This window comes from Vicia villosa, linkage group LG3 (assembly GCF_029867415.1).
Source record: "Vicia villosa cultivar HV-30 ecotype Madison, WI linkage group LG3, Vvil1.0, whole genome shotgun sequence".
NCBI classification, from domain to species: domain Eukaryota; kingdom Viridiplantae; phylum Streptophyta; class Magnoliopsida; order Fabales; family Fabaceae; genus Vicia; species Vicia villosa.
This window is the reverse complement of record NC_081182.1, coordinates 114,257,549-114,273,076: the sequence shown is the minus strand read 5'-3', so window position 1 is coordinate 114,273,076 and position 15,528 is coordinate 114,257,549. Positions and strand designations below refer to the sequence as shown.

The 15,528-nt window shown below is 35.2% G+C and overlaps 2 protein-coding genes across 2 annotated transcripts; one reads left to right on the top strand and one right to left on the bottom strand.

The window, feature by feature from the left end:
• Positions 1–786: 786 nt before the first annotated feature.
• On the bottom strand, positions 787–3,097 carry LOC131656555 (upstream activation factor subunit UAF30-like). The gene is made up of 2 exons (XM_058926249.1): positions 2,762–3,097; positions 787–1,192 (listed from the first exon to the last, which is right to left on the bottom strand). The coding sequence occupies exons 1-2, from the start codon at positions 2,933–2,935 to the stop codon at positions 1,064–1,066; spliced, it is 303 nt and encodes a 100-aa protein (XP_058782232.1). The 5' UTR covers positions 2,936–3,097; the 3' UTR covers positions 787–1,063.
• A 5,537-nt stretch (positions 3,098–8,634) lies between these two features.
• Positions 8,635–12,368, top strand: LOC131662363 (grpE protein homolog 2, mitochondrial-like). The gene is made up of 6 exons (XM_058932130.1): positions 8,635–8,923; positions 9,884–10,052; positions 10,148–10,341; positions 10,439–10,606; positions 11,328–11,456; positions 11,891–12,368. Exons 1-6 carry the CDS (start codon positions 8,792–8,794, stop codon positions 11,975–11,977), a joined length of 879 nt encoding a protein of 292 aa, XP_058788113.1. The 5' UTR covers positions 8,635–8,791; the 3' UTR covers positions 11,978–12,368.
• Positions 12,369–15,528: the final 3,160 nt, after the last annotated feature.

Below are 15,528 nucleotides of genomic sequence, written 5' to 3'. Positions count from 1 at the left end.
TTTGATATGTCAATGAACCGAATAAAAATAGTATAATTTTTATTATAACATTTTTTTGATATATAATATTAATATTATATTTATGAATTAAAATATTAAATAATAAAAAAGAGAGTAAACTTAATTTTTTGATATTTTGTTGATAATTAGTGTTTGAGACAAAAAGTTGTCCCATGATTTAGTGGGGGACAAGAAATTATGATTTTGTCCAGTACCTTGCCATATTTTTTGTCCAGTACCATGATTAGTTTCTCCATCAAACAGAGTACAAAAAAAGTTATTCTGTCCAGTACCTCGTTTTTTAGCAAATCAAACAACACACCCTAATAGTAAACACACAGAGATTTCTTACAAATGAGGAAGGTTTCATTCCTAGTAAACAAAGAGTGCCAAGCACTTGGACTATGAAATTTTATGCTTTTGGGAGAAACATGAAGCAATCAAATTTTAACTCAACCGATTGCAATGCATACAATCTCCTTATCGTAACTGTGGTCGACGCTACTCATGCATACTGTGGAGAAGCCATAGATAGCATTATCGAATTTCAGAGAAATCACAACTTGCAAAAGTTCAAGATGATTCTTGACAAAGAAGTATGCATATGGAGATGAAAGAGGGTAGGGGATTATCTGAATCCTTTGTATCGACTGCAGAGACTTTGGATGCAATAGTTCTGCAGCCGCTACAGAGGTTCCAAATCCTAAGGAAAAATAAAACGACTCAGCTTAAATGATAATAATATACACAATTTATGCAGACCAAATCACAACCCCAACAAGAAAATTTCTTCAAAACAACATAAGTAGTTGCAAAAGCATGCAGCGAAACAGGACATTTTTAAATTGGATCACATGTGATAAGATTAATCTAATACATTCATACACAACAAAGAAAACTGCCAATTTGGTGTTTCTACTGCTAGGTTCCTATACTAATGTTGGTGCGGAATCTATGGGGGGGAAGAAATGCCGGAAACAATTGAGAGACTCATCATGAGGAAGAGTATGCATGTTCTCCATTTCCTATAAGACATACATCTTGATTCGTATTACATGCATCATCACTTGGGCTCTTTCGGAAAATGTAGCTTGATAAGTGTTGGAAGTTCTGCTAACTCAACTTGAGGTTTCCCAAGTAGAATACCTTTTAATTTCTCATCACAGTTTACCACGTTTTTGTTATTTGGATCCTGCTCAAGCAAAGAAACAATCCATCTTTTAGTCAATCAATTGAACTTACTAATCATACTAAATAAATACACCAAAGCCAAGACATCATAGAAAATATGGCGGTAACCCCCAACTTAAACTTGAAACTGGATACACGCATTTTATAAACTCATAACTTCACATATGAGTAAGTTTAATAACAAAAAAAAACATATAACTGCTCAATAACATCAGAAAGAGGCCTTCTTTATTGGGGAATATTATGTTGAGTGTGTTTACATTGCATTGCAATAGGAAAAATGTCAAGGAGCTTATTTTGATCTTATTTGTCAAAATTATTTGATTTTGATACATGCCAAAAAATTTATATCAGGTACAATAAATAGCCATACAATTAAGTGTAATAGAAAAGCGAATAGACTGCCATGTTAGTGCCCGACTTTCCGCTATTATATTTATAAAAACCATCTCACACCGATACATTAAGAAAGACTAAAAATACAAAGGACATTATAATACACGGTTTCCCTCCCAATCCCAAGTTTAGAGAGCTTGGATATCTCCCTCTCAATCCTTAAACAAAAAACTGAGTCCCCGTCCCTTTGTCAAACTGCCCTATTTATTATGATTCACAAAACACATAAAACTATAAACATATGATCAAAACTTCACACATAACTGTAACACATCATAAAAACATCACACATGAAAACATAACTTCCACAGAACTGACTTTAGAAATTCCTAATGAGGTCTAACATAGTGCATGGTTCAAACAAGATCCAGATTACAAAGTAGTGAGCTCTAAAAGTTAATGACCTTCTTCCACTAGCATAGTTTTAAAAACAATCTCACACTAATACACTAATAAAGACTCGAAAGACAAAGGACATTATAAAACACAGTTTCTCTTCCAGGTTTAGACTAGCCTAAACCAATGCTTACTAATGCATCAGCGCAGTCAATAGCAGATTATGGCGGTTAGTGAAAAGGTCCTTGGTTACTAAAGGACACACGATAGCAGAGAGTTCGAGGGCGTGCAAGGCAGGCTACCGCACATAACCTAAAATTTGTCAGGGCCTCATAAAATCTTTGTGATTGTTAAAATGAGGTTAAATAGGGCCTCTTGATAGTACCATAGCTAACCTACACATGGTCACCAAAAATTTAAAACAGCTCAGGTCGGTACTATAGTAGCTTTTACAGCGAGGTAGCTCCATAAGAGCCCTAAAGATTTAAATGTTTGGACTTTTTGTTGGGAGAACTTAAGGAATTTCACAATTGAAAAACACCAAAACAGTGATAGGGTTTCTCCACTTTCATTTCACTCTTGTTCCTATCATTTCTCACCCTCTTCCCTTATCAGTCACAACTACTAGTTCTTGAATATCCCAGCCCCATTCCAATCAATACCACTCCACACATTAAGAAGTGAAACAAGTATCAATTTGAAAAGCAAGGTTTCAAATTCAAAGTAAACCCCTTTTAATTAAGAAAACAGAATAATAACAATAACTTTAAATCATTCGAATACCGAAAATTACTTTGATGTGAATCAATTTCATAAAGTTGTAAAAACAAAGCAGAACCTGAAGATTGTTGGTTTTGATGTAGGACCAAACGCGCATGAAACAGGTTAATCGAGAAGTCTGAGATTGACCGACGAAGTCTCTGAGAGTGGAAGGAAGGTTAACGAGATCAATCAAGTTTGCGAGTTTTTTAGGGTTATCGGTAACAGCTTTCTTCATTCGCTGAGGAAGCATTTTGAACTTCAATACGCGAATTGTAATGGCTATTACTGCGAGATGGGTTTATCAAAATTTGAACTTGAGAGGAAGAGGAAGAGGAGTCCTCGAATGTTTGGGAAACCCTGCAAACAAAATGTGCAACTTGATTCAGAACGATAGATGGAAAGTGAGTGGAAAATGGGATGAAAATTTAGTTGTTTGGTAGGAATGAAATTGAACAGGAAGAAAGAGAAAATAAAGGTTTTATGAGTTCCTATATTATTGTGCATGTTAATATATTTGTGTTTTTTTAATCAAATTTGTTAAGGTATTTTTTAATGGTTAAACAAGTACAAGTACAAGTAAAAGACTTTTTTTTTTTAATTTAATTAATCCTTGTCAGAATTAATTTTGTGATATGAGTCATATGGTTTATTAGACAATTTCTCAACCTAATAAACAATACAACAACATTGTGTTTCAATAATATATGTGAATACCATGTCTAGATCTGTGTCTAGATTATAGCCATGTCTAGATATGTGTCTAAACTATAGCTCATGATAAATGATTGATTATCTAGGTGTAAATCTAACATTACCTCTCAACATAAGCTAAATCCACATATTATGTTATAAATGATCATTTCTTTAAAGTTGTCATTGGTCTAGACCTATGAGACCCTCTCGACACTTCATAGATCGACAAGCATGATATAAGTATAACACACATTGTGATATGAGTCGTATTGTTTATTAGACAATCTCCCATCCTAATAAATAATACAACAATATTGTGTTTCAACAATATATGTGAATATCATGTCTAGATCTGTGTCTAGACTCTAACTCATGATAGACGATTATCTAGGTGTAAATCTAACATCACCTCTCAACATAAGTTAAATTCATATATCATGTTATAAACTATCATGTCTTACAAAGCATAATCACAAGTATCCTTGGTCTAAACCTATGAGACCTTATACGCACTTCATAGATCGACAAGCATAATACAAAAATAATAGACATTAAGAAAAAAGATGAAATATTAATTTTTTTTATCAAGTCTCTTAAGCTGAATGTTTGTCGCGCCTCTTAGGCGTGATTCTTAAATCATGTCCAGCCTCTAAGAGACACTAAGTCCCTCATGAGACAGTATAGTTAGCCCGAAGAGTCTAAGTCTTCTAGGTTGAATTGTATATAGTCTTGATGGTGAGAGTATAAGTCCCTCAGGCGAGACATTTTACCTACATAGGTGAGACTTCCATCAAGTCCTTAGGAAAGACTTGTTATCAAGTCTCTCAAGTTGGATGTCTGTCTCACCTCTTAGGCGTTATTCTTGAGTCATGTCCCTCTTGAGGAGACACTAAGTCTCTTAGGATAGAGTTTATTTAGCTTGGAAAATCTAAGTCTTCTAGGTAGAATTGTATATAGCCCGACTGATCAGACTACAAGTCCCTAAGACGAGGCGTTTTACCTACTTAGAGAACACTTCCATCGAGTCCTCGTGCAAGACTTGTGATAAGAAAATAGCAAGTGTACTATCTTGCCTCTGTAGTAATACAAGGGGAAATTCCCCGAATGTCGAATCTCAAGGACTGCTTGACGATACAGAGTTTTTTTTTTTAGTATTTCAATTAAACAAAAGTGATAGGGGTTTTGGTTGATTTTGCAAATAATGTAAATACGCAAAATATTAAAACGATGAACAGAGATGAGTAGGTTGCTAGGGGTCGGTGAATGATTCTTCCTATAACAACTATCCTTCTCAATGCAATAACATAGTTTCACAATTAATTACCGGTTCTCAAGAATATCTAATCCTAAGTCCTTAGTGAAAAGATCTTTGACGTCACAACCTAATTACTATGTCCATAGATAATTATAATTATGATCAAGCATTCCAATACCGACAATTTCCGGTTAAGATAAAATATCCCTAGACCTAGGTGATAATTATTATCCTATGTTGTTACTCTTGTCAATGAATAATTGCTGTACAGCTAAATTAATTCAAACAAATTCATTATCCGTTTTTCCGACGGTTAAGGCATGAAGAACAGATGTAGAACAAACCAATTATATGAAAACCGAATTGTTATTGCATTAAAGAAATAAAGTTATCACATTCAGAATCAAGATCACCCCCTAGCAATGGGGGGTTTAGCTACTCATAAAAATAACAAAAACCATAGTTTTGATTGTTGACATTACAGATAAATGAAGGAATCAGATCTTCAATGGCAAAAGCTCATAGAATTCTTCACTCCTTGCATCAATCTTGAATTCTCCAGCCTCTCTCATCTATTTTCGCACTCCAAACTGTCCAACCCTTGTCCAAACGCATTCTGGTCCTTTTATTTCTGTCTGACTAGGCTTTTCAGCAAGAAAGCCCAAATCTTCACGTGCACACGCGTGTGGGGACACGTTTGATGCTGGCGACACGCGTCCTGGGACGCGTTTGGGCAGAGGGGAAGTTTCCTTTGCAATTCTGGCTTTTGGGACGCGTGTGGGCACGCATCTTGTGGTCTGGGCACGCGTTTGGGCATAATAGTGATTTCTGTCTCCATGTACGTCAGGAGACGCGTCTGGGGACGCGTTTGCTCAGCAGACCTCAATATTTCACTTCCACACGCGTCTGGGGACGCGTTTGAGTAGCAGGATGTACTTTTACAAGCTCCACACGCGTGTGGAGACGCGTATAGCCAGGCCATGTGCTTTTTCATCAGTTTCTTCACGTTTCGCACTGATTTTCTCCACTTCATTCATTTGAGTCTGCAAACACTTAAACACACAACTAAAGCATAAAATGCGGAATAAAGAAATAAAACACTAATTAAAATACTTCAAATGCAACTAAAAACAATGGTAAAAACATGTGTAAAAACCACTGATCAACTTGTTATCAAGTCTCTCAAGTTAGATGTTTATCGCGCCTCTTAGGCGTGATTTTTAAGACATTTCTCGCCTAAGTAGACATTAAGTCCCTCAAGCGAAAGTTTAGTTAGTCTAGAGAATCTAAGTTTTCCATGCATAATTGTATATAGCTCGACTGATGAGATTATAAATCCCTCAAGCGAGGCATTTTACCTACTTGGGCGAGAATTCCATTGAGCCCTCAAGAAAAATTTGTAATTAAGTTTCTAAAGTTAAATGTTTGTCGCTCCTCTTAGGCGTGATTCTTAAGTCATGTCCTTCCTAATGGTGCACTAAGTCTTTTAGGTAAGAGTAGCTTATCAACATGATCCTATAGAGCGGCCATGATCTTCCTCATGAAGTTCGGCGTAAGAAATATTGCCCTAAGAGGCGACAAGGATATTCACTATGAAGTCCAGCATAAGAGATGTTGCATAGAGAGGTGTCCATGGTTTTCCCTATGAAGTCCATCATAAGAAATATTGCCCTGAGGGGCCGCAAGGATCTTCGCTATGAAGTCAAGCATAAGAGATGTTGGCTAGAGGGGCGGCAAGAATGGTATAAAGGATCTTTGCTATGAAGTCCAATATAAGAGATGTTGCCCAGAAGGAGGCAATGATCTTCTCTATGAAGTTCATCATAAGAGATGTTGCCAAGAAGGCGACAAGGATCTTCACTATGAAGTCTAGCATAAGAGATTTTTCCCAGAGGGAGACAAGGATCTTCCTTATTAAGTCCATCATAAGAGATGTTGCCCATATGGGTGGAAAGTATCTTTTCTATAAAGTCCAGCATAAGAGATGTTTCCCATAGGAGCAACAAGGATTTTTGCTATGAATTTCTATATAAGATATGTTTCCTAGAGTGACAACAAGGATTCTGGCTATGAAGTCCAACATAAGAGATGTTACCTAGAGGGGCAACAAAGATCTTCACTATGAAGTCAATCATAACAAATGTTGCCCAGAGGGGCGGTAAGGACCTTTATTGTGATGTCTAACATGAGAGATGTTGACCAGAAGGGTGGTAAGGATCTTCACTATGAAGTCCAACAAAGAAGCATTTTCAGGAAAGAACATCCATATGGGAAACCAATTACTTTGTAATTGTTCAAAGATATATAATTTTTAGTAGAAAATTACAAATAATTATAACTATAATAATATCTAAGATGAAGAGTGTTCTAGGTTCTGGGCAAAAGCAGTCTGTCTAGTTCCTACAACTTGTACGCTCTGTGGATGAGCTTCTGATATATGCGATATGATCCTTCCTAATTAGGTTGTGTCTTTACCTACTATGCATTTAGAGCTACTTCCCTTAAGACCAGATCACCTTCCTGCATCTCTCTCGGTTAGATTTTGGAGTTATATCGCCTTGCCACCATGTGTTTGGCGGTAAATTCTCGGAAATGGGCAACTTCCTTCACTTCGCCGATTAGGTCTGCTGCGCATTTTAAGCCTATCTCATTCGCCTCTTCATTAAACTGGGATTGTCACCATAAAGGTGTGTTGATCTCTACGGGTAGCACGACATCCGCCTCAGTATACCATGGAAAATAAGGTTTCCTTGGTGGTGGAGTGCGAAGTGGTGTGGTACGACCATTATACCGCCCTAACCTTGATACTTATATATAAAAAATTATACGTTGATTAAAGTGTTACCAAATTCAAAACATCTCAACTTTATTCAAATAGTAGCGGAAAATTAAATTAAAATACTCGACCAAATCATGTTTGTTCTCAACTACAAAATAACATCATAAAAATTCCTCAAAACTTTAATTAAAATTCAACAATTAAAACAAGTGTCCCAGCTCCTATGTTACATGATCAGGGCATAGCCACTAAATAAACAACGAAACTAAATGGAAATAACTTTCAAAGCTATCTTCCACTCACAGCAACAACTCTACTCCCGAGTATTTGCAAGATAACCATGGTGGATAACATCAAAGCAAATGGTGAGAATTCACATCACTAAGATAAACGACATAAGCTAAAATGGAGATTACAAACATCTACACATATATCACAACATTTACACATATTCATTCTCACACTCAATCCATCAACATACTCAATACAATCACATATTCATCATTTAAATTATGCAATGAGACTCATAACATCAACTAGACTCATATGCATATGGTACCATGTCATCAACAATTGGTTCATTTAGGAATCAAGTTCACCTTTCTCGAACCTCAAACTCCACCCTGCTCGAATTTGGGACAAGTCACCAATCCACCATGCTAAGATTGCAACTTGCATCTTTCATCAAAGGGAGACTCAGAGACCTTAGTAGATTTATAACAGGATATGATGGTTAGGTTTTGCCCACAACTATGATAAGTCTTATACAATAGTGTTTTGAGATAATTTAGGAGTTCTACTCACGTGAGGTGAGAGACTCTGCTGATGACCGATGATGCTTGATAGCAAGCGTATAGTTACAGACGGTCATGTGTTGAAACTGTAGTGAGCGTTTTTCTATTTAAGGTGTAATGAATGATGTATGACTTAGAGTCTGTCCCTTCTCCACTTGATATTTAATGTCAAGTTTCTCGACCTTCACAAACCAACTGTTGTAATTTAAAAATAAAAAAGAAAAAATATTTTTAAAAATAATAAAAACAAAATTGAACATTTTCGAAAATTATAAAAAAATAGTAGATACTAGATTTAATTTTAAAAATTATTAAAAAAAGAATTATTAAGAAAAATATTTGATCTCAATTTTCCAACCACACCATTCTTACACGACGCCAAAACCCACGTTCCCCCGCCGACCCGACCCAATACACTTTTCTTCTTTCTTTCTTTCCAAGCAAATTTTCCACCATTTATTAATTTCCCCTCACTTTCTCTCCGTTCTTCCTCCAAAACCACCGCCCCAGTTTCATAAACCCTTTCCCTCTCCAATCCTTTTTCCCAAACCCTCTCAATTTCCTCTCAATTTCTTCCTCTTCAGCATGTCCATCTATAGGGTACTTTCTCGAGCTTCCAGAAGCTTCACGCTTCTCTCTGCTTTGCAGAAGCCGCAACCCCTCTCCACCACTTTCTTCCATCAATTCAGTTCTTTTCCTCATCAATCAGCTAATAAGGTATCTCTATTGTAATACTGAATACGAAAAATGTAATTTTTTTCTCAATTTTGTATTGTAGGGTTTTGCTAGGGTTTTAGGATTTAGTCATAAACCATAAACCCTAGATTCTCTCTCTTTTTTTAATATATATTATGTGATGTCATGTCTATGAATTATTCAACTAATTTTAAATTTATTGCACCTTTACATTTTCTTTTGCTATTTTTTTGATGTTTTGGCTAGGAACTATTGAACTAAGTTTAAATTTAGGGTACCCTTAAATTTATTGTACAACGTGATGATATGACCCAAGTGGTAGTAGATACTTAGGTTTCTTTTCCAGTTGGTCGGGTTCAATCCTTGTTTGATATGTATGAAAAAAAACATAATTTTGGGAGCATGGTTTTAAATTGTGGATGCCGTTTGCGGGTGTTGCAATTGCGGTCGCTGTGATGCTCAATGCGGCTGTTGCAGTGTGAATTTTAATCGGGAGGTGTTTGAAATTTACGGTTATAAAACACTTAATGTTAAGATTTTTCATTATATAGGAAGTAAATTGAGTTTTGGGTTTATGAAATTTTGAGTTTTGATGAAACTACTTGAAGAAACATGGGCGAAATTGTCGGATGTGATTTCTTATGGCGGCCGGATGCATGGTTTTAATTCACACCGCAATTGTGGTCCGATGCGGTTGTGGAGTCTACTGGATCAGCAATATTGCGGCCACAATTGCAATTTATGATTGCAATTTAAAACCATGGTTGGGAGAGGTTAGCCTCTTAAATGGATTTCTGCTATTTAGAACAACCGTGCAGTTGCGTCTGGGAAAACATTGGTTTACTGAAAACCTTTAATTTATTGTTGTTGTATATTCCTAGATTGTGTTTTTCCTCTTAATTATCTGTCTAAGTAATTTTAGTTTTAGTTATGCTTTGTGAAGTTCTCATTAAGTTCTATGTGTGATTTCTAATGTTCCAGGTTATTCCGATTCAAGCCAATTTGTTTTGTCCTTCAATAAGTTCATCCTTGACTCCAAGATTTGGATTTTCTTCCTCGGCCTCATCGGAGTCTTCAAAAACAAGTGAAGAGGCTAATGCAACTAATCGGAATGAAGAAGATAATGGTGAAGATCAAACGAAAGAATCAGGTTAAGGTTTATTTCAGAATCTCATTTTCGATGTCAATCTGTCGACAGAAAGTGTGCAGATTTTAAACGAAAATGTGTTCATTTTTTTAATTCAGATTCAGAGATTGAATGTGATCTATCCAGAGACGAGTTAATTAAGCTTGTGACTGAGAAGGAAGCACTTTTGAAGTTGAAGCACAAAGAGATTGAAAAAATGCAGGATAAAGTTTTACGTACTTACGCAGAGATGGAGAATGTCATGGACAGGACTAAACGCAATGCAGAGAATTCAAAAAAGTTTGCTATACAGGTTTATGTTTTGACATTTTTTGTTTTGTGATGTAGCCGTCTTGCTTTCTAATGATTTAGTTTCGAGTCTTTGCTCAGTGATTTCTATTGTGATGTAGAATTTCGCCAAGAGTTTACTGGATGTTGCTGACAATCTAGGAAGAGCTTCCTCAGTTGTAAAGGAAAGTTTTTCAAAAATTGAATCACCTAAAGAATCTGATGAAGCTGCACCACTCCTGAAAACGCTTCTGGAAGGTGTTGAAATGACTGAGAAACAACTTGCAGAGGTTTATTATTCTACTTTATGCTGTAGCTCTTTAGTTGTTAGACTCAAAGCTAATCTATGTCCATTCTTTTCTGAGTCATTTGATTGATTTTTATTTCTGTTTAGTGATAGAAAATAGGTGGATTCTGAAAGTTTGATTGTGATGGGTTGAATTTTCCTTATCCTCTTCGAAGGTTCAAGTCTTGGTTGTCTAGTAAATTAATGAAAGCGCATAGAAGACTAGAAAAGAACAAAAGAAAACTAGAAAATCACCCACCGTGTTTGATTGTGTCATGCTTCCAAGAACATATGAATACGCTTTGATAATTTATAGATGTGATCATTCAATTTAAGAGTAAAGTGTTTCCTATTACTCATCCAACAAGTGTTAGGAATAGAATCAGAATCTCAAGAGATTGAGATTTTCTCTATTATACTAAAATCCCAATAGATCATCGACACACATAAAAACCTTAGATGTGGCCGTCTGTTTAATTATGAGTCCATACATCTATACCACTAAATATTGAAGTTATTAAAAATACCTGTAATAATGTAGTTTGAATAGTATAGAATTAATAGAAGTAACTGCATTGTAAAGCTAAAAAAACATAAATAACAACAATCTTGTAAATTGACTACCATGTTTTTGAGAGTAAACTGGTTGCATTGTATTATTGTTTTCTTGAAGAAACGTGCTTCAAATGGATAATACAGTTTTCAATCCTATTATTTGTTTACAGGTACTTAAAAAGCATGGTGTAGAGAAATTTGATCCTACAAATGAACCATTTGATCCAAACAGGCATAATGCCATATTCCAAATACCCGATGCTTCCAAGCCTCCAGGCACTGTTGGAGCTGTTCTGAAGGTACTTTACATATGTTTGTTTGTTGGTATTGTGATTCAGTTTTTCTTTTACGATTTCAAAATTGGCTTTGACCTTCAAAATTGTTCGTGTTTTCTATTTGGTGTTAATACCTTTTCAGCCAAATTTCAATGGTAATTTATGACAAATGGCGTGTGTTTAGGTCTAGGTTGGATGTGTCATTATTTATGACAAACTTTCTGTTTATTGCATCAAAATATTGATTATTTTCATTTGATTGTCAAAGGCCATGCGTTTTCCAAACAGTTTCAATAGGAGGTTTTATTTTGCTTGGTGTAGCAATAAAAATTGTAAATACCGCCATTTGTCATTTCATTCCATTCCTTCCATTCATGATATCTCCCCTTCTCATATCTTCAATCAAAATAGTAGTTTTGCATGTGAATGAAAAGGGACTGCTTTGGTTATATTTGCAGGCAGGATATATGCTTTATGACCGCGTACTTCGTCCAGCAGAAGTTGGGGTAACACACGAAGTTGAGGATAACAAAACTGATGAATGATCATGGCATGAAGAAATGCCTGAGTAATTGGGTACTTATTGGATATCATCCAATGTCTTTTAATGTAGTTCACACTCTAGTTCTCTTTTGCAGAGCTATAATTCGTCAATATGGAGAGGACTATTTTTTCCCTTTATATTATATCCGGAGTTCTTTTTTAATAATCATAACAAAACAGTATCTGGATTTGATTCCATGAGATTTTGGTTGTATTCATGGTATTTATTTATTCATTATATTGGTACCTTTACATACCCCACATATAATTCAGGAGCTCTCTAGTTTGGTCTTGTGTCCCTTTCTGTTGCCAAATCATGATTTGTAGGGGGAGAATGTCAATCATTGTAAGATTTTAAGTAAGTTTTGAGGTGATGCAACCGTTTTATTTTTATTTTTCTGATGTTGCTCTTTTCTTTTTTGTTTTGTTTTGAAAAGCATCTAGCATTGTTCTTGCCCTTCCATTTTATATGGGAAAAATACTAATAAGTACCCTAACAGGGTGATAAGTGATGACCTTGTTAATGAGTGCTCTTTTTTTATTACTTTTTTTCTAATCATTTTAAATGTGTGGTTACCATGCTAGCTGGAAGGAACTCTCCCTGTATTGCTAGTGTGTAATTGTCATTTTGGCTGACCACTTCCAAGTGAAGAAGTTGGGCTATCCCTGCCCCGCCCCCGCCATTTAAAAAATCCTCATCTTAAGAAGTGTGAATCTGAACTTCATAAATTGTCCAAAAGATGAATTAGATGTAAGTTTAAAAATTCTCTCAAGATATCAAGTCTCAAGATTGGAGTAGAAAATGTGTCAAACCAAAAGAATTACGGATCATATAGTATATTGTAATAATTTTTTCTAGAGATGTATCATATATTGTTTATCACAAATCTTTTACACACCGCGCGAAATTCTATTTTTATTCTCTGTTTCCGTAGATGTACTTTCAGAAACATCTCATTTTTTTGAAAAATTTAGTTTTTTTTTTTCTTCCATAAATGCATCTACGAATATGGAAGATTTCATGAATTTAATAAATTTGAGATTTTCTCCATTAATTGAGAAATTAATTTGGAATTTTATTCCAAATTAATTAAGTTCATGAAATCTTTTGTAACTACATCTACGGAAGAGTTTGAAAAGAGTGTTTTATAAATGTATCTACGGATCTCAAATTTTACTATGTTTTAAGCTTTTGTAGATACATCTATGAAATTTTTTTTTTTTTTGAAAAAAGAATGTTTCCGAAATTGTATCTACGAAAACACGAGGACATTTTGATTAATTTAGTGGTGCGTAAGAAACTTATGGAGTAAGATGAGAAATTGTCTTTGTTTATTTATGCTGTGTAATTTTGAAGTAGACACCTTGCTAACACTACCACAAACAATTTTATTTGCTCATGGTAAATTCCTCTTTTTGAAAAATCATCTTTCCCACTCACCTTTACTTTCAATTGATTTTGTTTGGGTGTGTCAGGAATAGGTCTGTTATCGGTCCGGACCGGTTTGGATATTAAGGGTCCCGAGAGTCGGACTGAGGCTCTTATCGGGTAAACCAGGACCGGACCATAACATTGATGGTCCAAAAAAAGAACCGAAGCCGGACCGGATCGGTCGGGTAAACCGAAATCGAACCGAATTATTGGGTGAAAGTTATGTGGAACTGAGACCGGACCGATTTTAATCGGATGGATACCCGGTCCACCCGAAATAATTGAATTTTTTAAATATTTTCATAACTTCAATTTTTCTTAAATTATATTCACTTTTAATATAATAATGTTGAAAAAAAAAGTACACAATAGATACCAAATAAATAACATAACATTACACTTCAAAATATTTCAAAAAAGGATTAGAGAACATTGTTCAAAATAAGATTTGCCACACATATTCTTCATGCATTGTTTTAAAAGAACAACAAAATAAGATTACATTTTGTGTTGCCTCAGAACAATCTCATCATTGGCATCAAATATTTTCAAGATGCAGTTGTAGAAGCGGCGACATTTGGATCCTCACCAAAATGATACGATAAAGGTTCATCACGTGGTTCTTCAAGAGCACTAGCAGTGCAACCCTTTTAGATTCTATACCCCTCTTTCACCCAATCACCCCCACAAACAACCATTTCAACCGTCTTAGTTTTCATCGAAGATCGTTTAGGGTCAATAATCCTCTTACCAGCACTAAAAGTTGCTTCAAAAGCAACAGTGGCCATTGGAACAATTAGGATATTCTTTGCCAATTTACTAAGAACAGGATACTACTTCATTCCCCATCCACCAAGTTAATACATCAAATTTTGATTTTGGTGGAACCTTCAATGGAGGCTCCTCAAGATACAATTCAAGATCAGATTTTGAATTACTACTCACAACAGTCTCTAAAAATATCTCAAAACCCCTCCTTCCCAACCCAGAACTAGAACCTACTTCTAGGGTTCCAGATACAGGGGATATATCATCTGTTATTCCATAGGTTTCTTGATACAATTCAAAGAGAGAATTCAAGTTAGTTGTCAACTCTTGTTCATATTTAGTGGCTTGAGTAGGATTTGGATACAAGAAGGGTTATACCCATTTGATGAAGATCATTTTATACCTAATTGAACAAGTAGAGTTGTTAACTAACTTAAATTCATCTATACCTATTTGAACAAGTATATTTTTAAACATTTTTGGCCTTAGAAATTATATTTATCATAGGCAAATTGGCCTCAAAAATCATCTCAGGAAGACAGGCAACATAATTGAATCAGAAACAATTGAGTCACACAAAATTTGCCTCAGAAATCATCACAGGCAGACAGGAAACATAATTGAATTAAGATACAATTGAGTCACAATAAATTGGCCTCATAAATCATCACAGGAAGACAGGAAAAATAATTGAATCAGAAACAACCCAGTCACTCAAAATTTGCCCCATAAATCATCACAGGCAAACAGGCAACGTAATTGAATCAAGATACAATTCAGTCACACAAAATTGGCCTCAGAAATCATCACAGGCATACATAAATAACAACATAATTAAGCAACCTAATTGCCTCAAAATTCATCACAGGCAGAGACAGGCATCAAAAATCAAGGTTGAAATCATCATACCTTGGATCTAGAACAACACCAATAGAAATTAATGTGTTAGACTCATACCAATATTTGTCATATTTCACCTTCATCTCATTAGAAAGGGCCTGTAGCTGGGGATTATTAGATATACTTGTTGTTTATCAAGTAAAACCTTAACCCTGTACAGCTCAGCCAAAAACAAGTTAGCAATAGGGTAAGATGTGCCACTAATAATAGAAGTAACATCAACAAAAATTTCCAAAAACTTGCAAATATCATGAACATCTTCCCAATCATTTGCATCTGGCAAAAAATTTAGAAATGCACCATTTTCTTCAGCATATCTAGGCCAGACATCTCTGTAATGGTATGCAGTGGACAACATCAACCAAGTGGAGTTCCACCTAGTCTTAGTATCAGAATTTAATAAGTATTTGACACCATTTCTTATTTTATCAACAGTCTCCTTAATCATATCAA

What these genes read in the sequence shown, in the direction of transcription:
- LOC131656555 (XM_058926249.1), bottom strand. Translation starts at nt 2,935, where the DNA reads ATGCTTCCTCAGCGAATGAAGAAAGCTGTTACCGATAACCCTAAAAAA. An exon ending in TCAAAACCAACAATCTTCAG is followed by an intron (nt 1,193 to 2,761) that starts GTTCTGCTTTGT and finishes TTGCTTGAGCAG; the next exon opens with GATCCAAATAACAAAAACGT.
- LOC131662363 (XM_058932130.1), top strand. Translation starts at nt 8,792, where the DNA reads ATGTCCATCTATAGGGTACTTTCTCGAGCTTCCAGAAGCTTCACGCTT. An exon ending in CTCATCAATCAGCTAATAAG is followed by an intron (nt 8,924 to 9,883) that starts GTATCTCTATTG and finishes CTAATGTTCCAG; the next exon opens with GTTATTCCGATTCAAGCCAA. An exon ending in CTGTTGGAGCTGTTCTGAAG is followed by an intron (nt 11,457 to 11,890) that starts GTACTTTACATA and finishes TTATATTTGCAG; the next exon opens with GCAGGATATATGCTTTATGA.